This window comes from Mustelus asterias, chromosome 7, assembly GCF_964213995.1.
Source record: "Mustelus asterias chromosome 7, sMusAst1.hap1.1, whole genome shotgun sequence".
NCBI classification, from domain to species: domain Eukaryota; kingdom Metazoa; phylum Chordata; class Chondrichthyes; order Carcharhiniformes; family Triakidae; genus Mustelus; species Mustelus asterias.
The window spans coordinates 96,010,778-96,036,087 of record NC_135807.1 but is presented as its reverse complement, the minus strand read 5'-3'; the positions used below and the strand labels follow the sequence as shown (position 1 = coordinate 96,036,087).

At 45.4% G+C, this 25,310-nt stretch overlaps 1 protein-coding gene across 3 annotated transcripts in view; it reads right to left on the bottom strand.

Annotated features, from left to right (window-relative positions):
* reck (reversion-inducing-cysteine-rich protein with kazal motifs) overlaps nucleotides 1-25,310 on the bottom strand; it is a 135,342-nt gene that overhangs the window by 9,974 nt on the left and 100,058 nt on the right. For all 3 annotated transcript variants that reach the window (XM_078216525.1, XM_078216524.1, XM_078216526.1), the window contains 7 exons: nucleotides 23,009-23,145; nucleotides 21,734-21,874; nucleotides 20,248-20,436; nucleotides 13,879-14,001; nucleotides 9,040-9,211; nucleotides 6,360-6,555; nucleotides 536-743 (listed from right to left, as the gene is read on the bottom strand). In XM_078216525.1, the coding sequence (XP_078072651.1) occupies nucleotides 536-743; nucleotides 6,360-6,555; nucleotides 9,040-9,211; nucleotides 13,879-14,001; nucleotides 20,248-20,436; nucleotides 21,734-21,874; nucleotides 23,009-23,145 (1,166 nt within the window). The remainder of the gene's footprint in view (nucleotides 1-535; nucleotides 744-6,359; nucleotides 6,556-9,039; nucleotides 9,212-13,878; nucleotides 14,002-20,247; nucleotides 20,437-21,733; nucleotides 21,875-23,008; nucleotides 23,146-25,310) is intronic.

Genomic DNA, 25,310 nt, shown 5'->3' with positions numbered 1-25,310 from the left:
GCAGCCTCCACATGCTCTGGTGGAATCCTTCTATGCTGCATAGTGGATCTTTCATCTGCCCCTCAGCCTCTATGTAATGGAGCTTCTCAGGCAATTTCCAGCTGTGTATTCAAGATCCTCAAGTTAGACACACTTCTCTGAAGCCAGACTGCAGTTTCTTAACTTCTGCATTCTTAGGGATTTTGGAGTCCTTCACCTGCTGCCACCATGTTATATGGTTGTTTGCTGTCTCATGAAAATGTTTGGAGGCTTGTATGGTTGGACAATGACTACTGATTAATAAAACAATTATATACAAATGTACTAGATACAATCCTGACAATTCATGCCGACTTCTACCAGACTCACCACTATCCTCTACTACTCCCATGCGGGTGGTACTGTTTCTCCAGACCTACATTAACTCATAGTCCCAAACACCCTAATATACAACATCCATTGATATTGGGAGTTGAGATATAGGTCAACATTCAGTAGAAATTAACAAAAAAAAAATCAAATTTCTAGTTCAACGAAAGGTTAGATTTTTCTTTACCCGGTGGAGTGACAGGCTTGCATCCATCGCTGGGGAGCACTGGACACGTGACAGATGAACACTCCGGGTGAGAATTGCAATCGGGGAGAATGCCGACAGCTTGACAAGGTCCAGTGTAATCCACTGCCACACGATCAGAGTAGGCAGCACACACATTCTCATAGGTCTCACCATTATGACCACAGACAGGCTGCTGTCCACAAACATCCTTCACAGAAAATATAAAACCAAAAACAAAGTTTTCAATAAATAGGAGCTTTTTGATGCGGACAATTACATTTTCATCTTGCATCTAACATTACCAACTAAAGGTCCTTGGAAATTACCCACACAAAATCTAATTCACGAACAGATCGCTTTGAAAATAGTGGAACCCAATTTATGGTGTTAGTATGGCTCATTAAATATGGGCCCAAAACCTTCTGTAACCAATTAACATGGGAAATTAAATAAGCAAGAATAAGTCTATGATCGATTGCATGTCACACAGTGTGAGGTGAAAATGGCATGCTGCCCTCCATTACAGTGGCTTTCAAACTGAGTTCTGCTACATATGCAAATAGCCGATGGTACATTTGGCACCAGCCGGTAGGTGGAAGTGGAGTGCGGAATGGGCTGACTACCACACCAAGGTGAGCTTGAGTTGAAGGAGTGATGGAAGCAACCTATCGATTGCCTGGTGGACCGGCAATTACAAGACTAGTGAAGGGCATCAGGTACATTCAGCCATACTCGAGAGGAGAATTAAAAACAAAATACCCGTATTTGAATGCATGCACCCATCACATTGATATCACGTAAGTATTACGCGGGATTAGAATTTAGATGGGGGACTATTAATCCATTTGAAAAGTGGTCCCTCAACCTATGCATGACACCTGGGTTTTGAGTGAACAGAACAAGCAACTGTGCACCATTTTCACCAATCAGATGGAAGGACTGTGAAACAAACAATGTAAGGTCTAAAAACGGAAGTGTGAATTTGAGTGGATGAATTCAATGTCATAATAGGTACCAAAAGTGAAATAACAAGGCAAAAGAAGATTGGATTAAAACAGAGAGAGAATAGGAAAAAAGAGAAAGATGGAATGAGACTCCACACTTAGTTAACTTTTAGTGCCAGGAAAGTTGATTTTATCTTTTGTGGTGAGTTCACTGCATATTTACCATGCAAATACAGGAATGGTACACTTTTCAATCCCTTTGAAGGAGTCACATGCAACAGCATGGCAGTGGATTTTGGGCAGCAATATCTCGGTTTCTGCATTTAATCTCACGTCTACCCTCATCTGAAGCTGCTGTGATTGGTACACTGAACAGTCAAACGCTACTAACCTCACTGTCATTCTGACAGCAATTTTTCTGCCATTATATTTAATTAGGAAGCGATTTAAAGGTAGAAAAGAAGAAAACTGACCCAAATATAGCCAGCAAAATACAAAACCAAATAAATAGAAGCGTATGCAACAAGAATACTATTGTAGCCATGGGGCTTAGGAAACCAAATCTGCAGTAACTCAGTGGAGGACAAGCTCATGAAATGTATAGAAAGTAGTTTTCTTGATTGGCATGGTGAGGAACCGAGCAGGGAACAGTCTACATTTTGAATCTCGTATTGTCCGAAGAGAAAGGTTCAAATAATAATCTTATTATAAATGGGTCTCGAGGTAAGAGTGACCATATTCTGATAGAATTAAGTCCAAAATTAGGGTCTTTAATCTAAAGAAAGTAAATTATGTAGTTATGAGGGGTGAATTGGGCCAAGGTAGATTGGGAAACTACGTTGAAAGTTATGAGCAATGGCTAGCATTTAAAGAACTAATAATCTGCACCAAATATACATTTCTTTAAGGCACACAACCCCAACAGGGAATTTGGTCCAACCATGGCCAACAAAAGTCAGACAGTCGGTGGGATCCTGAGCCCATTCTCTCCATGTGTGGGAGTGGCAGCGGGGGTTCAAGATCTGAATCTCTCTGGCGACATTGTGTCCTCCGATTTTCTCTGCCCCTCGTCAGTGATGCAATCAAGTTCACGCCATTATAGGCATCCGCTTGATTTTAATACATTTAAAATGTGGCAAAGTATGAAATTATTCACTTTGGAAAGAAAAATAAAAAGCATATTATTTTTGGATAGTGAGAGACTGAGAAATGTTTACAGTCAGAGAAACAAAGAACAAAGAACAGTACAGCACAGGAAACAGGCCCTTCGGCCCTCCAAGCCTGTGCCGCTCCTTGGTCCAACTAGACCAATCGTTTGTATCCCTCCATTCCCAGGCTGCTCATGTGACTATCCAGGTAAGTCTTAAACAATGTCAGCGTGCCTGCCTCCACCACCCTACTTGGCAGCGCATTCCAGGCCCCCACCACCCTCTGTGTAAAAAAACATCCTTCTACTATCGGAGTTATACTTCGCCCCTCTCACCTTGAGCCCGTGACCCCTCGTGAACGTCACTTCTGATCTGGGAAAAAGCTTCCCACCGTTCACCCTATCTATCCCCTTCATAATCTTGTACACCTCTATTAGATCTCCCCTCATTCTCCGTCTTTCGAGGGAGAACAACCCCAGTTTACCCAATCTCTCCTCATAGCTAAGACCCTCCATACCAGGCAATATCCTGGTAAACCTTCTCTGCACTCTCTCTAACGCCTCCACGTCCTTCTGGTAGTGCGGCGACCAGAATTGGACACAGTACTCCAAATGTGGCCTAACCAGCGTTCTATACAGCTGCATTATCAGACTCCAGCTTTTATACTCTATACCCCGTCCTATAAAGGCAAGCATACCATATGCCTTCTTCACCACCTTCTCCACCTATGTTGCCACCTTCAAGGATTTGTGGACTTGCACACCTAGGTCCCTCTGTGTTTCTATACTCCTGATGACTCTGCCATTTATTGTATAACTCCTCCCTACATTATTTCTTCCAAAATGCATCACTTCGCATTTATCCGGATTAAACTCCATCTGCCACCTCTCCGCCCAATTTTCCAGCCTATCTATATCCTGCTGTATTGCCCGACAATGCTCTTCGCTAACCGCAAGTCCAGCCATCTTCGTGTCATCCGCAAACTTGCTGATTACACCAGTTACACCTTCTTCCAAATCATTTATATATATCACAAATAGCAGAGGCCCCAGTACAGAGCCCTGCGGAACACCACTGGTCACAGACCTCCAGCCGGAAAAAGACCCTTCGACCACTACCCTCCGTCTCCTATGGCCAAGCCAGTTCTCCACCCATCTAGCCACTTCTCCTTGTATCCCATGAGCCTTAACCTTCTTAACCAACCTGCCATGTGGGACTTTGTCAAATGCCTTACTGAAATCCATGTAGACGACATCCACGGCCCTTCCTTCATCAACCGTTTTTGTCACTTCCTCAAAAAACTCCACCAAATTTGTAAGGCACAACCTCCCTCTTACAAAACCATGCTGTCTGTCACTAATGAGATTGTTCCGTTCTAAATGCACATACATCCTGTCTCTAAGAATCCTCTCCAACAACTTCCCTACCACGGACGTCAAGCTCACCGGCCTATAATTTCCTGGGTTATCCCTGCTACCCTTCTTAAACAACGGGACCACATTCACTATCCTCCAATCCTCAGGGACCTCACCCGTGTCCAAAGAAGCTACAAAGATTTCCGTCAGAGGCCCAGCAATTTCATCTCTCGTCTCCCTGAGCAGTCGAGGATAGATGCCATCAGGCCCTGGGGCTTTGTCAGTTTTAATGTTCCCTAAAAAACCTAACACTTCCTCTCTTGTAATGGAGATTTTCTCTAACGGGTCAACACCTCCCTCCGAGACACTCCCAGTTAACACGCCCCTCTCCTTCGTGAATACCGATGCAAAATATTCATTTAGGATCTCCCCTATTCCCTCGGGTTCTAAGCATAATTCCCCTCCTTTGTCCCTGAGAGGTCCGATTTTCTCCCTGACAACTCTTTTGTTCCTAACGTACGAATAGAATGCCTTAGGATTCTCCTTAATCCTGCCTGCCAAGAACATCTCGTGACCTCTTTTTGCCCTTCTAACTCCCCGTTTGAGTTCTTTCCTACTCTCTCTGTATTCCTCCAGAGCTCCATCTGTTTTCTGTTGCCTGGACTTAACGTACGCCTCCCTTTTCATTTTAATCAGATCCTCAATTTCCCTGGTTATCCACGGCTCTCGTATCCTACCTTTCCTATCTTTCCTTTTTACAGGCACATGCCTATCCTGCAGCCTTATCAATAGTTCCTTAAAAGACTCCCACATGCCAGACATGGACTTACCCTCGAACATCCTCTCCCAATCAACATCCACCAATTCCTGCCTAATCCGGCTATAATTAGCCTTCCCCCAATTTAGCACCCTGTCCGTAGGACAGCACTCATCCTTGTCCATTACTATCCTAAAGTTAACAGAGTTGTGGTCACTATTTGCCACATGTTCCCCTACCGAAACTTTGACGATCTGACTGGGCTCATTTCCCAGAACTAGGTCCAGTATAGCCCCCTCTCTAGTCGGGCTATCTACATACTGTTCCAAAGAACCTTCCAGTACGCATTTTACAAATTCCTCCCCGTCCGGACCCCCAGCTCTAAGCACTTTCCAGTCTGTGCCAGGGAAATTAAAGTCCCCCACTACAACAACCCTATTTTTTCTGCACCTATCCAGAATCTCCTGACATATCCTTTCCTCCACTTCCCGTGGGCTGTTGGGTGGTCTGTAGTACACCCCCAGCATAGTGACTGCACCCTTCCCGTTTCTGAGTTCCAACCTGTATATCCTCTGGCTGGGGAACCTAGAAATTAGTGGCCAACCATTTAAGACTGAGATGAGGAGTACTTTCTTCACTCAAAAGGGTTCTGAATATTTGCAATTCTCAACTCTCGAAAGCTATGGATGGACAGTCATTGAATACATTCAAGAAAAATGTTGATAGATTTTTGGGTATCAAGCGAATTAAGAGTTACGAGAACAGGTGGAGTCGAGGTAAAAGATCAGCCATTATGTTGAATGTTAGATTAGGCTCGAAATGACCTATCCCATTCCTATTTGCTGTGCTCCTGTGCAACATAAGGAATCCATTCACTGAACTCAAACAGAGGCCTATGCAAACCCACTTTTTCCCTGACAGCAAGTATCAGACAATCTTGAGCAATCCAGTTAGAAAAAGCTATGAATAAGAAAGCAAAAGTAACAGACATGAGAATCTCTGGTTATACACAATGTAAACTGAATTTAAAATGAGTAAACTCAATTAAGTTGACGAAGTATACATATAACAAATTATTAAAGTTTGATGGATATAGAAAAGTGCTAAGGAGGTAATGAGTTATATTAAAATCTGAAGTAACAGAGATCCTAACATACTAAGGGTGCTAAGGAGCCAGGCAAGAATGGGATGGAAATTAGGGTTGGACTTGATTGCAACTACAGGATTCCACCAGCTTTGGTCTATATTAGGCCCAAGGAGAGGGTGGTTTTAATGCAGCCTTCTTTCCAGGGAATGTTGTAAAAGAAGCAAGATTGGATGAACTATCTACTTTAGTCTATTCCACCTCTGGTGCACTCAACATACATGAAGCAGGTTGATAGTTGCTCCAAGTAGAGCCAACAAATTGGCAAGGACCAAATTTCCTACAGCAGTCACAGTGCATTAATAACTTCAAGTACAGGGTGTATTAGAACTACAAATGTACTCTTAATGATGAATTTTGCAACCCTTGCTCTCAGTAGGGAACTTTGTAGAAACACAGGATTGTGGAAAAGTTCAGATCTAATGATTGCAAAATAATCTATGGACCGGTACAGTGTGAAATCAGTGTATTCATACCTGACATGGACCCATGTAAGACAAAGTTTTGGATCTTTGGTACAAGGCGCACCGATTGGAGTGTTCCACATTTTCTGTATCACAAATAGGTTCAACTGGAAGCAGCTCACAACTCATTGATCTTGAGATACACTCGTACTGGTCACAGTCAAGCAAAGCAATGCTAGTGAGACAAACTTTTGGCTTTGGAATACACCTTTTGAAAACAAAATGTCAATGTTTTTGGAAAGCTCAGGATTTTTACAATTTGAGAAACAGAACAGAAATAATTTGTCAAATGAAATTGCAGGTGGTTATGAAAGGAAATTAAACACAGCTTTAATAATTGTGAGCAAGCCTGTCGTCACTTTTCTGCTCTGATGGAATATTCCACACACACCATTTCCTGAATTTTTAAAGATTTGCAGTGATTGTTCAGTCGACTGCAGAACTGATGTAAAAACAGACACACAGACGATGCGGAACATTAAACCTAGAGTGTCAGCCTCAGCTCTGGTTCCACGCTCACACGATTCAGAAGGACACGGGTTCAACTCCACCTCCAAGTCTTGAGCACATAACCTAGGCTGACACTTCATTTTAGCACTGAGGGAGCACTACACTGACAAAGATGTCGACCTTTGAATGAGCCACAGTAGCTCTTTTAAGCAATGTAAGGATGCTTTGCCTTTACTCAACAAAGAACAGGGGAGTTCTCTCATCGATGTCCTGGTCAGCAGTTTTCCCTCAGCAAACATCAACAGAAGAGATTCTCTAGTCATTTATTTCATTGTTGTTTGTGGAAACTGGGAAATAATAAACAGGGTTTCCTACATTACAACAGTGATTACACTTCCAAAATGTTTAACTGGTTTGAGGTATTTTAAGATGTGATGAGGAACTGAGGCATTACAGAAAATGTAAGTTTTCTCTTTCTTTCTGATAGACAAAAATCAGAGTTTTTTGTATTGGGAAGATGGAAACCACTGTTTTCTGCCTTTGTTCTATTCCCTAACTACAGGCTCCTATCCTTCTCCCTGGTAACAGTCTGAGATTAAGACAGGGTATTCTCAACTTTGTTTTCACATTTGATTCCGAGATGAACTTCCAACCTCATATTCATGCATGTTCGTAAATGCAACATGCAACAGGGTGCCACAATAGAAAGGGTTAGGTTGATTGGCTATGCTAAAATTGCCCCTTAGTGTCTTGAGATGCGTAGGTTAGAGGGATTAGCGGGTAAATATGTAGGGATATGGGGGTGGGGCCTGGGTGGGATTGTGGTCGGTGTAGACTCGATGGGCCGAATGGCCTCTTTCTACACTGTAGGGTTTCTATGATTCTATGAAAAGACAATAAATTAGACTAAATCTTCACTGACCCACAAAAAAATCTGTCGGCACCTATTCTTCCTTCAGCTGCCTAAAGGTTGCTGACATGAGAAAAAAAAACTTTGGCCTGTCACAATTCCTGTTCCCTTGGGGCAGCACAGTGTCACAATGCTGCCTTACAGCACCATGGACCTGGGTTCGATTCCTGGCTTGGGTCACTGTCTGCGTGGAGCTTGCGCATTGTCCGCATGTCTGTGTGGGTTTCCTCCAGGTGCTCTGGTTTCCTCCCACAGTTCAAAGGTGTGCGGGTTAGATTGATTGGCCATGCTAAATTGTCACTTAGTGTCAGGGGGACTGGTGGGGTAAATAAGTGGGGTTATTGGGATAGGACCTTGGTGGGATTGTGGTCAGCGCAGACTCGGTGGCCCGAATGGCCTCTTTCTGCACTTTAGGGATTCTATGATTCTTCCATGAGCTCTGAAGAGTCATATTGGACTCTAAATATTAACTGTTTCGCTCTCCACCAATGCTGCCAGACCTGCTGAGTTTTTTTAGCACTGTTCCCTTGCAACGGACTCCATTCACCTCCCCTGCCACCCTCACGTGCTAAACCCAAATGTTCATAATCTTTTGTTTGGATTGATCTGAACCATTATCAAGACTACTTAATTTCAAATTTGAGATAGGTGTTTGTCTTCAACACAAATCCTTATACGTGTATTAAGCACAGCATGCCTTCAATGTTCTAACGTTCCCCTTGCTGGATTGGCATCCTCCATAGACAGCAACATGCCCATCACCTCAGACATTCCTTGGCTCTCAATGTTTTAAATCCAAAATTGAACCCCTCCGTGGCCTTGTCCTCATTCTTTCCTACAACCGTCTTCATCCCTAGATATCCTTTCCATTCCTCTCTCAAGCCTCAATGGGTGTCTCCCTTCCTTTGCCCCACTATTGGTGACAGTGGTCGGTGCAGCCTCGATGGGCCGAATGGCCTCTTTCTGTGCTGTAGGGTTTCTAAGATTTCTAAGAGTTTCCAGCTGTATTGGCCCATTTGAGGAAAACCCTTGCATAGCCATTCACACAGAATATTCACTCATTTGAGCCTGGTAATCAGGGAAATTAGATGACTGGAAATGACTAAACACAATAGTAGTAGCTATGTAAACTGTTGTAAATGCACATTTCCAAAATGCAGCTGCAAAACAAAAATTCAACCCATACCAATCAGTAGCTGAAGATCATCCATGGAAGATTCCAGCTACTGTAATTAACATGATCAAATTAATTACAGCACTCAGAATCTTCCATGGATCTTCTTCAGCTACTGATAGGTTGAAAACCAAATTATCAAAAAAAAATGTTGGTACCTTTGACTTTTGGAACATGGATTAGGGGTGCATGGATCTTTGGATTTACAGGGTCCAAATTCAAATTGATTGTCTTGCATTCCGACACATCTTGCAATACAAGCACTTGGATAGGTACGTCCATTGTGGGCACAAACTGGTACAAACTGGTCAGCACAGTTACAGGGAAGACCTACAAAAGATTTTATAAACAGTTTACTTAGTGAACATACTTTGTTATAAATTTTCATGCTTGTTACAGAAATGGTATTTGTCCAAATGTATTATTTCACTCTTTGCTTACTGACACAAAACATGGTCACACACAGTTTTCAACGATGCAGGTTAACTTGAGCATGACATTGTTGTGATGGCTGTGATATAATTAATAAAAGTTTAATTAGTTGATGATTAATGGATAACAATGAAGATATGTAACAAAAGAATGGCAGCTATCACATACAGTCCACAAGGCAGCATTCTCATTGAAGGTTTAGGAAGTCACATAAATCATAAGAGTTTATAACTGCACCTGAAATGAATTGACTACTATGCAACCATTCCTATTAGAATGTTTGTATGCTATTAAATAGCCATACTTGTGATAAAAATGTGGCGATTCTTTTTGATCAGGATGGACATGCATTTGATCAACAAGCATCATATTTAGAACATAAGAAATTTTAAAACATATTTCTGAAGAATTATTTTCCATTAAAAAGAAATTGCCCACTGCTTCCAATCTGCTAGACTGCTCAGTGATTTTGCATGTTCCTTGGGTGCAGGAGACAATTTCAAACACCATGAAACCAACCCAAGCAGCTCCACCTCAAACTGACCAGGCACCTGTTATGATCCCCCATGAGACTGATAACTTTACAAAACAAATTCAGATTCCCAGTGACCAATTTAAAAGAATTGCATGACAAGATTTTAAATTTAAGAGTTTTACTGTAAAAAAAACTAAAAGCAACATTGACTAAACACTATTTCATAAACAATGGCATTAGCAGTACGGTGGCACAGTGGTTAGCACTACTGCCTTCCAGCTCCAAGGACCAGGGTTCAATTCTGGCCTTGGTGATTGTGTGGGGTTTGCATGTTCTTCCCATGTCTATGAGGATTTCCTCTGGGTGCCCCGGTTTCCTCCCACAGTCCAGACATATGCAGGTTAAGTTGATTGGCCAAGCTAAATTGCCCCTTAGTGTCCCAAGATGTATAGGTTACCGGAATTAACAGGGTAAATATGTGGAGTTACGGGGACAGGTCCTGGGTAAAATGCTCTATCAGAGATCTAGTGCAAATCCGGTGGGCCGAATGGTCTCCTGCACGATAGGGATTCTATAAAGAAAACCTACATTCTAAACCAGAGAAAAATTCCCTGATTTAAAGCGATCAAAAATCTCCTTCCACACTTGCACTTTATTTTGTCCTAAGTAGACATTCTATCCTCCTGGAACCAGTCTAAAGTGATTGTTAGTTCCCAAGGGCTTGCTCCCTTTCTTTTCTTTTTGCTGCCAGATAACTTCTAGTCTCTGGACTGCAGAAATCCCTCTAGCCAAAGTTAGGTGAATCTTTCAGTCTTGATTAAATCTTCACAAATTTGCTCTCTTCAATCCAGGCATGAACTCCCATCCACATTCTTACATGATGAACCAGAGAGAGTCGCTGCCTCATTCTCCCTGCTCTCTCTCAGATTCTCAGGTTGTGTTTTTTTTAAGGAAAATCTGGAACCATGTCCTGCATTGGCTTTCTATGGACTCTTCCCTTCTGAAAGACCACTTCCAAGGCAAGGTGAATCACATGGGCTTTATATCCGACAGTGCGTTTATTGCCAGGTTTTACAAAGGATATAGAGACGCTATGAAATTCACTCAACAAGAGAAATGAGATTTACTACAAAAAGTGAAACAACCAGATGCAAAATGAATTCTCATTTCGAAGATAGCTGAATAGGGTGACCAATTCTCGTGAAGGAAGTTATTGGACAGCCTGCTGTGAAGGTCTGTACCAGGTGGGGGAGCAGGGTGTTCTGCCAGAGCTGAGAGGCGGGTGGATGGGCCTTAACTGACCATCAATGTGACTTTTGAATTCCATTAGGTATAAGCTGTAAATCGAGACAAAATCATCTGTCACAACTCCTCTTCTCATGTGGGTTCAATGTATCCCAAAATCAGCGTTACATTTTCAACAGAATGTTGACTTTTAAACAGCGTGAACCACACTGTTTAACTCCAGTCTCCATTCCCTTTTACAACTGAAGATTTTTAATTGCCCAGGTCGAAACAGAATAGTTTCCCTCAGTTTAAATGTAGCACTACAGTTCTCCTTCGTTGCTTTAAAAATTGCATTAAGGTCTCATGGATATTAAGTCCAATAATTCTGATACCTTTTTTAGTCAATTCACAAATTATTTTTAATTATTTTCCTCAATCAGCACAAACTTGCTTAACTTCTCTCTCACACAGGAGTAAGAGTTTCTTCATCCTGAATTTTTAATTTACATTCTAACACTCAAATTCATCCTCATGGCTTCACAGTATCAACATTAGATTCAGCCATGTCATTTTGATTTGAAGGACAGTCTGTCTTTGGTTCTCCGTCAGCCTGGAACACCCTTGCTGTATTTTGCTTTGACATGTGAGGTTTAGAGTCTCTGTTGTCAGCCTGAATTTTTAGTGTCTTTTTAATCTCAGAAGTCTGAGGTCCTGACTCGGGTGACACCTGTCTGGTTGGAACTGTAATTTCCCCAAACAGGAGGACATATAGTCTTGGATTTCTGTGCACCATGATGTATTTGATACAACTTTCATCATGTTTTAAATTGTCTGGCATCACTGAAAATGGCAAGATTTTATCTCAGTGAGGTCATTTCCTAGTATGAAATCAACATCGTTAATAGATGACTTTGACACAATTTGGGGCAAATCCAGTTCTGGGCTGAGGGCCCTGTGGTGATAGATCAGCAATTAGTGGGAAGGAGATGAAGCAGCAAATTTGCAGATACATTTCAGGAAGATGTGAAACAATAGAGTAGCAATAGGTTAGGATTTAAATTATCCTAATATAGATTATGGACTAATATGGACTGTTTTCAATCTAATGAGAAAGGAAACAATGCTTCATCTGATTATGGAGAATGAAATGGAGAAAATGCAGTATGTCTAACAGCGACTGTATTTGGGAAGCAGTGATCTCCAATGTCATTAGGTTTAGCATAGTTAGGGAAAAGGACACAAAAATACAAAGGTGACCAGGAGATAGCTGATTTTGGTGAGTTGTAAAGGAATTTGGCCCAGTTGGAATGGAAACAAAGGTTATCAGCCAAAAAAAAAATATGACCAACGAGAAGCTAACAAAGAGGAGATAGTCTGAGTACAAACTAGACATTCGTATGAGGCAAGGGCATACAAAGCTAGCTCTCCATGGATAACTAAAGCAATTGTGATTAAAATGAAATAGAGAAAGGAGAGTTGAGAGTGATGTCCAATTAACCCAACATAATACAGAACATACAGGGGAGAATTGAAAAATGAAATAAAGGGTAAAGTCAGTGTATGAGAAAAGATTAGCAGGTAACATAAAATGGAAGGAACACCAAAGTATTTTATAAACTTGAAGTATCATTCATGGTTAAACGAAAGGTGGGGCCCAATACGAAAGAGAAAAATGGAGACAGATAGCATATGATGAGCTACTAAAATAAAGTACTTTACCTTTGTCTTTACCAAAGAAGAGGATGCTACCAAAGTAAGTGAGAAAAGGGATAGCAAAAGCTAATAGGATGAAAATAAAGAGAAAGTTCCTAAAAGGCACATAACATTCAAAATAGAAAATTCATCCAATCCAAATGGGATATCCTGGTTTGCTGAGGGATGCAAGGGAAAAATAGCAGAGACTTTGGCCACAAACTTTCAATTTTCCTTGGATAGGCGAGCAAGTGCCAGAGGTCTTGTAGATTCTAAGTGTCATATCCAATTCAAACAAAGGGGGGAGATAAATCAGGCCTAGATGGACCAGACAGCGAGAAGATACTCTGCAGACTACAACCAGGGCGGCACGGTGGCATAGTAGTTAGTATTGCTGCCTCACAGCTCCAAGTACTCTGGTTCAATTCCAGCCTTGGGTGACTGTATGCATGTGTGTTTCCTCCAAGTTCTCCGATTTCCTCCCACAGTCCAAAGATGTGCAGGTTAGGTATGTTGGCCCCTTAGTGTCCCAAGATGTGTAGGTTAGATGGATTAGCCAGGGTAAATGTATGAAGTTATGGGGATAGGCAGGGGAAGAGGACCTGGGTAAGATACTCGCAGAGTCGGCACAGACTCAATAGGCTGAATGGCCTCCTACTGCACCGTAGGGATTCTATGACGGAACAAAGTCATCATTTTCATGAATAAGGGTGAATATAACAAACATGAAATTTACAAAGTTTTAGGAAAAGACAGGGAAGTGGGACTAATTGGATAGTTCTTTCAGTTTCTCCTCACAGCATAAAAGATTCTTTTTTTGATTTTAGGAACTTTACTGGCTATTGGTAAATTGATTGAAAATTGCACTAGTGCACCTGTGACTCTGCAACATGCACTGACATCAAGACAAGCTTCCGGCTTACAGTGCATACATGGACAGTTACCTCAATGAGAACCTAGCATATAAATTACTTTAATCTTTACAATGACACTGCATAATTGTTAACTGCAAAATGCTCCTGTCATGAAAAACTACATCCAGTGGTCGCTTAGTTACACTCAACTAGATTTATTATGCACATAAGAAATCTAAAAAAACCTTAATAGTAATAAATTATTTTATTTTGTAGTCCAACTTCTAAAAGTATAATGAACTCATTAAAAGTCTGACCTGTAAACATACTCCGATCTAGCCGAGAACTGTATTCACTCAAACACTGACGGTTTGAACAGATTAGTTCCCCAGCAAAACATGAGCATGTGTTGCAGTCCACTTTGAAAGATGTTCCATGACCTGTGGGGCAGAGAAACAAAAGCAGTGTTATCAGGAATTCAGAAAGGTTTGACAATATAATTAACAAGGGATTAAAAAAACTCAGTTTACTTCAAACATATGCAAGATGGCTGATACTAGAACAGCTATGGCGCTTCTAATTAAGAGCACGTGAGGTGCTATGGGATGGTAGGTGTCAGCTTTAGCTCAATGGTAAACGATTCTGGCCTGGTTCGCAAGGTTGTGGGCTCAAAGTCCACTCGAGAGACGTGAGCACACAAAAAGAGCAACAGAAACTGTCTAAATGTCAACAGTGGTTGTTGTTCAAAAAGGAATTCATTGTTGTGAACCGTTTCCAATTTCCCAATCAAGTTTGTTCTTTCTAGAATTTGTACCAGTAACCCAGTAACTTCAGTCATCACAATCTCTCCAAGATAATGAGGTGATTTTGCATGATATGACAACGTTATAGAATTCCAACAAGAAACGTTTCAAATTGCTTGGGGTGATAGAAATACAATTTCTTTTCAGTTTTGCTTCTCCATTAATATTATTCCTCAAGTCACTGGCAGAGAAAGAACAAAATAAGTAAAGTGCAGAAAACTATTTACAATTTAGTTGTAGTTTAGTTACAGCGTTAGTCAAATAATCAAAGTATGTCAACCCAATATGGCATTATACTGAATTCTGGGAAACTAGCTCATCACATGACTTAGGTTTAGCATCTCACTCAAAAGTGACAAGGGATGAAGAATATATGGCTTCAAGTCAGTGATGCAAGATGTCAAGGTTGAACAACTACTGGTATGGAATCATCCACGTCCCTCACAATCAAAATGATTAGTTCTATTCTCTAAATTCAAAGTCCTATTGTGCAAAGAAAAACAAGTGTTAAAACATTCTTGTGCATTAGATTAGAGCAGTTTAATTCATGATGTTCAAAGGAAGTCACTTTATTTCACAGTATATAACCATTTTTATTCTGTAATTAGCTTTTGTAACTTGAGATCTTTTAAATGTTGACATCTGTTAGTTTAATGTGTTGTGTTATATTTAGCACACCAATCACTTTCAAGCATTGGATTTTACATGTATTTTATATAGACCTTATGTAATTCCTGTCATTTTATAAGTTTTGAAAACCTATTCTGTAGGTTTAATTGACTTATACCAAGCACTGACAGAAGCAACAAAAACAAAGTAAATCAGTTGTCTCAGCAAAAACACATTGATAAAGTGCCTGCTTTAAAGTTCTACATCAATTAGACATCTGGACCAAAGAAGCCATGTTCCCATACATCGCATACGGTCTTATTTCAAGTAAAAGCAGACATCAAAAACATTCTCACTGGTATGCTTTAGATATTTTGTATTAGTACTTTGTAAACCTCTTTATTACTTTTAAGGTTCCAAGCAGCTTTACCACTCTATCCTTGTTTTAAAAGTAACTCATTCCAAGTAACCACAGAGAGAAGTAACCACAACCTTCAAATGACATGTACAAAAGAGTCACTGACGGGGGTTGATTAAGTGAAGTTTTGAGACAATGAGCTCAAGTTTTCAATTACGAGGGCATAACAGCACATTCCCCCATCCTGAATGAATAGGCTCGGAAGATATCATGAAACATTCTTTTAGGTTACTTCTTTTAGGTGAAGAAGTAATAAACAAACGTTAATGGGAGGGATGATCCCACAAGTAACTGACACCTAAGAGGATCAGTCAGGGGACAATGGAAAATGACATCAATCGATGACCATCACCCTCAAGAAACCAATTAGAAACTGATCATGCAAACCTAGACCAATCACAGATTGATCATGCACCTTAAGCCCATTAATAAATAGCCTCATCTCATTTAGAGCAATTAGAATGCAACAGCATCATTAATCACATTGTGGGCTGTGGCCTGGACTGAGTTAATAAGCAGATTTCACTGAGCAAGATGCATAGCAAGTGCCTGCAGTGCAGTAGGAAGCAGAAGTTATGGAGAGAGAACAGAGACCAAGTGTCAACCTGCACCCAAATCGGAGCTGAAAAGCAACAGTCATTGTATTCTAGTCAAGTTCCAACCTGTCTTTAATAGGTATTCATCCACAACCTATTAAAGGTTTCCTGAGTTACTTCATCAAACTGTCTGCTGCTATCTAAATGGTTAAAGTCTCAAATGAACACAATTAGAATTTAAGTTCAAATAATACTGAGAATTTATAAAGGCTTAAAATCCAGAAGTATGGAGATGCTGCTGACCTTTAAAAATGGTGGGTTGGTTGGTTGGGTGGGGTGGTTGGGTGGGGTGGTTGGGTGGGGTGGTTGGGTGGGGTGGGGTGGGGTGGGGTGGGGCGGTGGGTGGGGTGGGGTGGGGCGGTGGGTGGGGTGGGGTGGGGCGGTGGGTGGGGTGGGGTGGGGCGGTGGGTGGGGTGGGGTGGGGCGGTGGGTGGGGTGGGGTGGGGCGGTGGGTTGGGTGGGGTGGGGCGGTGGGTTGGGTGGGGTGGGGCGGTGGGTTGGGTGGGGTGGGGCGGTGGGTTGGGTGGGGTGGGGCGGTGGGTTGGGTGGGGTGGGGCGGTGGGTTGGGTGGGGTGGGGCGGTGGGTTGGGTGGGGTGGGGCGGTGGGTTGGGTGGGGTGGGGCGGTGGGTTGGGTGGGGTGGGGCGGTGGGTTGGGTGGGGTGGGGCGGTGGGTTGGGTGGGGTGGGGCGGTGGGTTGGGTGGGGTGGGGCGGTGGGTTGGGTGGTTGGGGCGGTGGGGGCGGTGGGTTGGGTGGTTGGGGCGGTGGGTTGGGTGGTTGGGGCGGTGGGTTGGGTGGGTGGGGCGGTGGGTTGTGTGGGTGGGGCGGTGGGTTGTGTGGGGTGGTTGGGTGGGGGGGGTGGTTGGGGGGGGTGGTTGGGTGGGTTGGGTGGGTGGTTGGGTGGGTGGGTGGTTGGGTGGGTGGGTGGTTGGGGTGGGTGGGGTGGTTGGGTGGGTGGGGGGGACACACAGATCGGGTGGGGGGGGACACACGGATCGGGGGGTGGGGGACACACGGATCGGGGGGTGGGGGACACACGGATCGGGGGGTGGGGGACACACGGATCGGGGGGTGGGGGACACACGGATCGGGGGGTGGGGGACACACGGATCGGGGGGTGGGGGACACACGGATCGGGGGGTGGGGGACACACGGATCGGGGGGTGGGGGACACACGGATCGGGGGGTGGGGGACACACGGATCGGGGGGTGGGGGACACACGGATCGGGGGGTGGGGGACACACGGATCGGGGGGTGGGGGACACACGGATCGGGGGGTGGGGGACACACGGATCGGGGGGTGGGGGACACACGGATCGGGGGGTGGGGGACACACGGATCGGGGGGTGGGGGACACACGGATCGGGGGGTGGGGGACACACGGATCGGGGGGTGGGGGACACACGGATCGGGGGGTGGGGGACACACGGATCGGGGGGTGGGGGACACGGATCGGGGGGTGGGGGACACACGGATCGGGGGGTGGGACACACACGGATCGGGGGGTGGGACACACGGATCGGGGGGTGGGACACACGGATCGGGGGGTGGGACACACGGATCGGGGTGGGGGACACACGGATCGGGGGGTGGGACACACGGATCGGGGTGGGGGACACACGGATCGGGGTGGGGGACACACGGATCGGGGTGGGGGACACACGGATCGGGGTGGGGGACACACGGATCGGGGTGGGGGACACACGGATCGGGGTGGGGGACACACGGATCGGGGTGAGGGACACACGGATCGGGGTGGGGGACACACGGATCGGGGTGGGGGACACACGGATCGGGGTGGGGGACACACGGATCGGGGTGGGGGACACACGGATCGGGGTGGGGGACACACGGATCGGGGTGGGGACACACGGATCGGGGTGGGGGACACACGGATCGGGGTGGGGACACACGGATCGGGGTGGGGGACACACGGATCGGGGTGGGGGACACACGGATCGGGGTGGGGGACACACGGATCGGGGTGGGGGACACACGGATCGGGGTGGGGGACACACGGATCGGGGTGGGGGACACACGGATCGGGGTGGGGGACACACGGATCGGGGTGGGGGACACACGGATCGGGGTGGGGGACACACGGATCGGGGTGGGGGACACACGGATCGGGGTGGGGGACACACGGATCGGGGTGGGGGACACACGGATCGGGGTGGGGGACACACGGATCGGGGTGGGGGACACACGGATCGGGGTGGGGGACACACGGATCGGGGTGGGGGACACACGGATCGGGGTGGGGGACACACGGATCGGGGTGGGGGACACACGGATCGGGGTGGGGGACACACGGATCGGGGTGGGGGACACACGGATCGGGGTGGGGGACACACGGATCGGGGGGGGACACACACGGATCGGGGGGGGACACACACGGATCGGGGGGGGGACACACACGGATCGGGGGGGGACACACACGGATCGGGGGGGGGGACACACGGATCGGGGGGGGGACACACGGATCGGGGGGGGGGAGACACACGGATCGGGGGGGGGACACACGGATCGGGGGGGGACACACGGATCGGGGGGGGGGACACACGGATCGGGGGGGGGGACACACGGATCGGGGGGGGACACACGGATCGGGGGGGACGACACACGGATCGGGGGGGGGGGACACACGGATCAGGGGGGGGGGACACACGGATCGGGGGGGGGGACACACGGATCGGGGGGGGGGGACACACGGATCGGGGGGGGGGACACACGGATCGGGGGGGACACACGGATCGGGGGGGGGGGGACACGGATCGGGGGGGGGGGGACACACGGATCGGGGGGGGGACACACGGATCGGGGGGGGGACACACGGATCGGGGGGGGGGGGGACACACGGATCGGGGGGGGGGACACACGGATCGGGGGGGGGGGGACACACGGATCGGGGGGGGGGGGACACACGGATCGGGGGGGGGGGACACACGGATCGGGGGGGGGACACACGGATCGGGGGGGGACACGGATCGGGGGGGGGGGACACGGATCGGGGGGGGACACGGATCGGGGGGGGGACACGGATCGGGGGGGGACACGGATCGGGGGGGGACACGGATCGGGGGGGGGGACACGGATCGGGGGGGGACACGGATCGGGGGGGGACACGGATCGGGGGGGGGACACGGATCGGGGGGGACACGGATCGGGGGGGGGACACGGATCGGGGGGGGGACACGGATCGGGGGGGGACACGGATCGGGGGGGGGACACGGATCGGGGGGGGGACACGGATCGGGGGGGGGGACACGGATCGGGGGGGGACACGGATCGGGGGGGGGACACGGATCGGGGGGGGACACGGATCGGGGGGGGGACACGGATCGGGGGGGGGGACACGGATCGGGGGGGGGACACGGATCGGGGGGGGGACACGGATCGGGGGGGGGACACGGATCGGGGGGGGACACGGATCGGGGGGGGACACGGATCGGGGGGGGGACACGGATGGGGGGGGGACACGGATCGGGGGGGGACACGGATCGGGGGGGGACACGGATCGGGGGGGGACACGGATCGGGGGGGGACACGGATCGGGGGGGGACACGGATCGGGGGGGGACACGGATCGGGGGGGGACACGGATCGGGGGGGGACACGGATCGGGGTGGGGGACACGGATCGGGTGGGGGGACACGGATCGGGGGGGCGGGGGGGACACTCAAACACATGGACCGGGTGGGGTCAGATCGGGCGGGGCGTGGGGATGCAGGCGTGGCGGGTGACGGGACGCGGGCGGGGCAGGGAACGGAAGGTCCAACTCTTGGCTGTACACACACCTGCCAGAGTGAAATAGCACCTGATTGGGCACTATTTCCTCAGGGGGTCGAGCAAGCCAGGCAATTTCCTGACTTGCATTGCTCTCTGTGGGAGCAAAGATGTTGCACTACATATCTGAAAATAGTAACAAAACTCTCGGAAAGCCATTAATTTACATCACTTTATTTAAGTACAATAAAGACCCAAGTTAAAAGTTCAAATATTTCACTCTTTTTCCATATGGACTGTACACAAATCTCTCCCTGCTTCTTTACAGCATTAGCAATGTTAGTTAGTAATGGTCACAGACTGAATTAACAATGGGGTTGTTCATAAATTCAATCCCAGTCTTGCTTGGGGACTGAGCTGGGCCAGGGTCATGTCTTGAACACATCTGCAAATGTATTTTTCATGGTTCTGATAATGTGATACATTCGTAAATAACTTATGGTATATACACACCCATATAAATTGAAAAACTTACTTTTCCTCTGGCCTCCTACAATGCAGGTTTTTTGCACATCAATACATGGCATCTCTAAGCAATTTTCCAACCGTCCACTTGGACCACAAGTGCACACCCTGTAACAACCCATCTCTCCGCTTGCCACAGGAAGCTGAATCAGGGTATCCTGCTGGACAAGGAAATCAGAAGCTTCTCCCAGTTTGCATCCTGAAACAAAAATTCACATTTCCTCAATGTGCAGATAGTCAGTAAGTTAGGAGTTTGGAAAACAAACATCACTATAAATTTCAAATCAAAGCATATTTGCATATGCATTTTGAAGCTAAACTGAAATCAGGGACAATTAAAAGTGCAGTGACTTTATTATCCCTGTAATACATATTCACAGCTGTATTACAAAATTTTGTTTGCATTCTTTAAGACTGATCAAGCTTGATCATACATTACATTGTTGCACGAAGCTCGATTTTCTTCTTTGGGGCTGAGATAAACTGAAGGCGACAGAGAAAGTGAGGAAAAGAGTGGGGAGCTGTGGTGGTGCAGGGAGAGAGAGGATGAGGAGATTCACAAATAAATGCACCTCTACATCAACAGTAGCGAATGCTGAGGCACATCCAACTGCTGTGCTTCAGGACCCATCGCAAGTCTAGATGCTGTGATTCCCCAGTAAATTAAGCTTCCAATGAGCTGATCTGCGCTGCCTGAGACACAACATGAATTTTTCCAACACTAAGCTCAGGGTTGGAAACACAGGTGACAATTACCACTGTTTAATTTCTGGAGCAACTCTGAATAAAAATGTAATCCAACCTCACTGCCTCCCACATCCCAATGTCCCCCATCTGACTCCCCATCGCTGGATCTGGCCACTCACCATCCCATGACCTACTGTCCCTCCTAAAAGCTTAGTTCTCCCCTGCAAAAACATCCACTCACCCACCAGTCACCACCACCTATAAATACTTACTGTTTAAGAACTAAAATTCAAATGGATGATATAAAATGATGCTCATACACTCACACATATACCCCTGGCCCAATTCGTCACCCCATCTCTCCAAAACACTATCCCTCCAAAAACACCCACTCACCCATCTACTCACTCACCCATCAACTCCCAACACCCTCAAAACCTTCAAAAACTTACCCGAACATTGTAACTAGTGTTATCAAAAGGAGGCATATCCCCGCCACTGCTTTTCTTTGCCATTGCTCTCTGTGAATGGCTGTAACAAAGCATCGCTGATGTGGCCAGGACATGAAGACCCAGCTCCATGGATGCAAAATGTCACAATTACCTTCGCAGTCAGCCATGATATCCAGAAAAGGCAACTGACATTCAAGACCTCTTAAGATTGCTACAAAACACACCTCAGGTGGAAGGGAGAGATTAACATAGAGTTTTCAACAATGCCCAACTTCGGAGGCCTTTTTGTAAGAGTGAAACTTCAACATAAAGAAAGAAGAAACTCAATAATTTTACAATTATAAGTGTATTACTCACCGGGGACACACAGATAAGGAAGACAGTCTTGTCCTGCCTGGCAACCCTTTCGATTTACCTCACATACATGGTTATTGGGGCAGGCATTCGGATTACATGGATGGATCACCTCTTCAACAATGTTATGAAATGGGCTTGGAGCTGTCAAAAATATACAATAATGGAGAATTGCTGAGATATACTTTGGGAAGAGTTCATTTATTCTACCCTACCCACGGACAACCTATCAGATTGACCGTGGGGTTTTAAAAGTACAGAGGTTTACATACACAAATGTGTACATACGCACACAACCCATCCACACCCACAAACACAATCCACCCACAACTCACCCACCCCCAAACACAACCCACCCATACCCACACACTGCACCCACCCACAACCCACCACCCCCACATGCATGCACACAATACTGCCAACCCCACACTTGTGCATACAAGCCATGCGCACACGTAAGCCACAAACGCACAAAATCGCTTGTTCTAATAAAATAGAATTTCTTTATCCAATACATTTTTAGCATTATGGAGAACTCTTCAAATTAAAAAAGAACTTGCACTTATATAGGGCCTTTCATGCTCTCAAGATATCCCAACACATTTTATAGCTCATGAAATATTTTTGAAGTACATTCGCTATTAAAGCAGAAATTAATGAAATATTATTCTAGACAAAGTTGTATTTGAGAAACAGCTTTATGCCTTAGCCTGCAAGCATTTCTTCAATAGTTAAAACATGACAAAAATATAACTATTTGCATATCTGTACTTGCTTTCCTTCCCTAAACTCTTCCTTAATAAGAGTCTCTTTGATCAAACTTTTTATCTAAATGTTCTAATGGCGTCTCCTCTGGCTTGATATCATTTTTAACCTGATTACGCTCTTGTGAAGTAGCTAGGGACACCTTACCATGTTAAAAGCACTATATAAATACAAGTTGCTGTCCGAATCAATATTGAAGATTCAATGACACTATTCCCAGAACACAACGCTCTCCTGGTAACCTGGCCAGCATTCATCTAATAACCACTGTGAAAATGTTAACCGATCATTCATTGTATTTACTGTTTGCAGGATCTTGTTATGTGCAAATGTGGCTGCTGCATTTGCCTACACAACAGCAGTGACTGCACTTCTAAAGGTTATTTGCTGATCGTGAAACACTTTGAGACATTCTGAGGATGTTAGAAAACATTTACATAAATGCAAGCTGTCTCTTACTTTTAATTTCTTTAAAAAAACAAAAATGATCAAATTCTTGACCAATATACGTACCAAGGTACTTTTTGAGTGGAATGCAATTCTTTAAATCATCACTTGGGGACAAGAGAGTGCAAATAGTTTCAGCAGTCTGTCCTGCTGGAAATTTACTATGGTCTCCACAATTTGTAAGAATTTCTAAGCAGTCTGACCTATAAAGGGAACATGATAAAATAAAATTCATGAACTATCAGATATATTGTATCCTGAAAGAAATTTGAACATATTTGAACAATTTGAACAAATTAGGAACATAAGAAATCGGGGCAGGAGTAGGCCATTCAGCCTCTGGAGCCTGCTCTGCCATTCAACTAGATCATGGCTGACCTTCTCAACACCATTTTACTGCATCATCCCCATAGTGTTTAATATCTAAAAATCTATGGATCTCTGTCTTGAAGATCGAATCATAGAACCTCTACGACGTAGGAGGTGGTCATTCAGTGCATCGAGCCTACAACAACAATCCCACCCAGGCCCTATGCTCATAACCCTATGTATTTACCCTGCTGGTACCCCTGATACTAAGGGACAATTTAACATTGCCAATCAGCCTAACCTGCACATCTTTGGACTATGGGAGGAAACCAGGGCACCCGGAGGAAACCCACACAGACACAGGGAGAATGTGCTTCAGTCACGCAAGGCTGGAATTGAACCTGGGTCCTGAGCACTGTGAGGCAGCAGTGCTAACCACTGTGCCACCGTGCTGCCCCATATTCAATGACTGAGCCTCCATAGTCGTTTGGTGGAGAGAATTCCAAAGATTCATCAGCCTCTAAATGAAGAAATCTTTCCTAATTTCAGTCCTAAAAGACCTACCCATTATCCTGAGACTGTGTCCCTGGACCCTGCAGCCAGGGGAAACATTCTTCTCTATCTACCTTGTTGAACCCTGAAAGAAATTAGTATGTTTCAATGAGATTGTCCCTCAGTCTTCTATAGGCTCAGTTTCCTCAATCTCTCATCATAGGACATGCCTGCTATCCCAGGAATCAGTCTGATGAACCTTCATTGCACTCCCTGGACGGCAAGTATCCTTCCCTTGGTAAGGAGACCAAAACAGTACGCAGTATTCCAGATGTGGTCTCGCCAAGGCTTCATATAATTGCAGCTTTATTTCTGTCAGTTAGCATCTGTAAAGTGTAAAGACAAGTTATGACCTTTCTGGTGTGCACCTTTCATCAGAGCTGCACACTAAAAGAAGTATTTTAGCAAGATTGATAAAAGAAAAATTAGAGTGGAGAAAGAGATTATAATAGATGCACCTGTCAAAGAGAGCAATTTAACAGCTAAACATGCAGCAAACTGCTTAGCATTAAAAAAACCTTTAGATTGTGACGCTATTGTGCCTTTAAGAAATTTATTTTTTAATCATGTTCTCTGCTTTGTCCCTTCGTATCGGGGGATAAGCAGCTTTGTTTATTGTAACACTGGCTGCCTAATTAGAGGTCCTTTTATTGCTGCTTAAATGGGTTAAATGGGATTCTGTTTACTTTTAATCTGGGCCTCATGCACTTTCTGAGATTACAACCCCTTTTGAAGTGTTGTGGGAAGATTGATTGACTGGTCAGGTGGGTCCGTTTTTTTTTAAAGTTTTACTTTCAGTTCGGTTCAGTTTCAGAAGTTGTTCTGGTTTTCAAGCTGCAAGAAGGTTTTGTCTCTCTCCCTGGTGTTTTGGGAAGCTGTTCTGACTTCAAGCTAGTCTGTGTGTGTGTGTGTCAAAAAAACTGCAGAATCCAACAGCAAAACGTGAGCATAAGAACTTCCTGTGCTAATCCTAATTGTTTATAGGATTTGTTTGGTTGGAACAATGCATTTAGTTGTTAAGGTTTATACAATATCATGTTTTTTTTCTTGTTTGTAATGGGTAAAAGTTATTACTAATTTTCTTTCAGTATGTTAACTGTATTCCTGAATGAACTTTGTTTGATAAAAGCTCCCTCATGGGTCATTTGAATTATACCTGCAGTGAAGCATCGCATGCTTACCCTAGCCAAATTCAAAGTGCAAAATCTATGGTTTAGGCTGACTTCATGAAATACCTTGGGGTTTCTGACCTGGATTATAACAGATGATATAAAAGTGAGGTGATGGAAGGACACAAAAAGGATGAAGAGTGTAAAAATTGGAGGATAAGATGTCATAGGAGATAAACAAAAGTGAGACAATATGGGAATAGTGAAACTGCAGCTACAGAATCAGATCTGAAATTAAAACAGAAAATGTTAGCAAAGCAAGATTGATGTGCCAGTCTGGAGAAAGAAGAGGTCCCCTGTCAACATTGCGTTCTGATGAAAGGTCTTCACCCCAAATT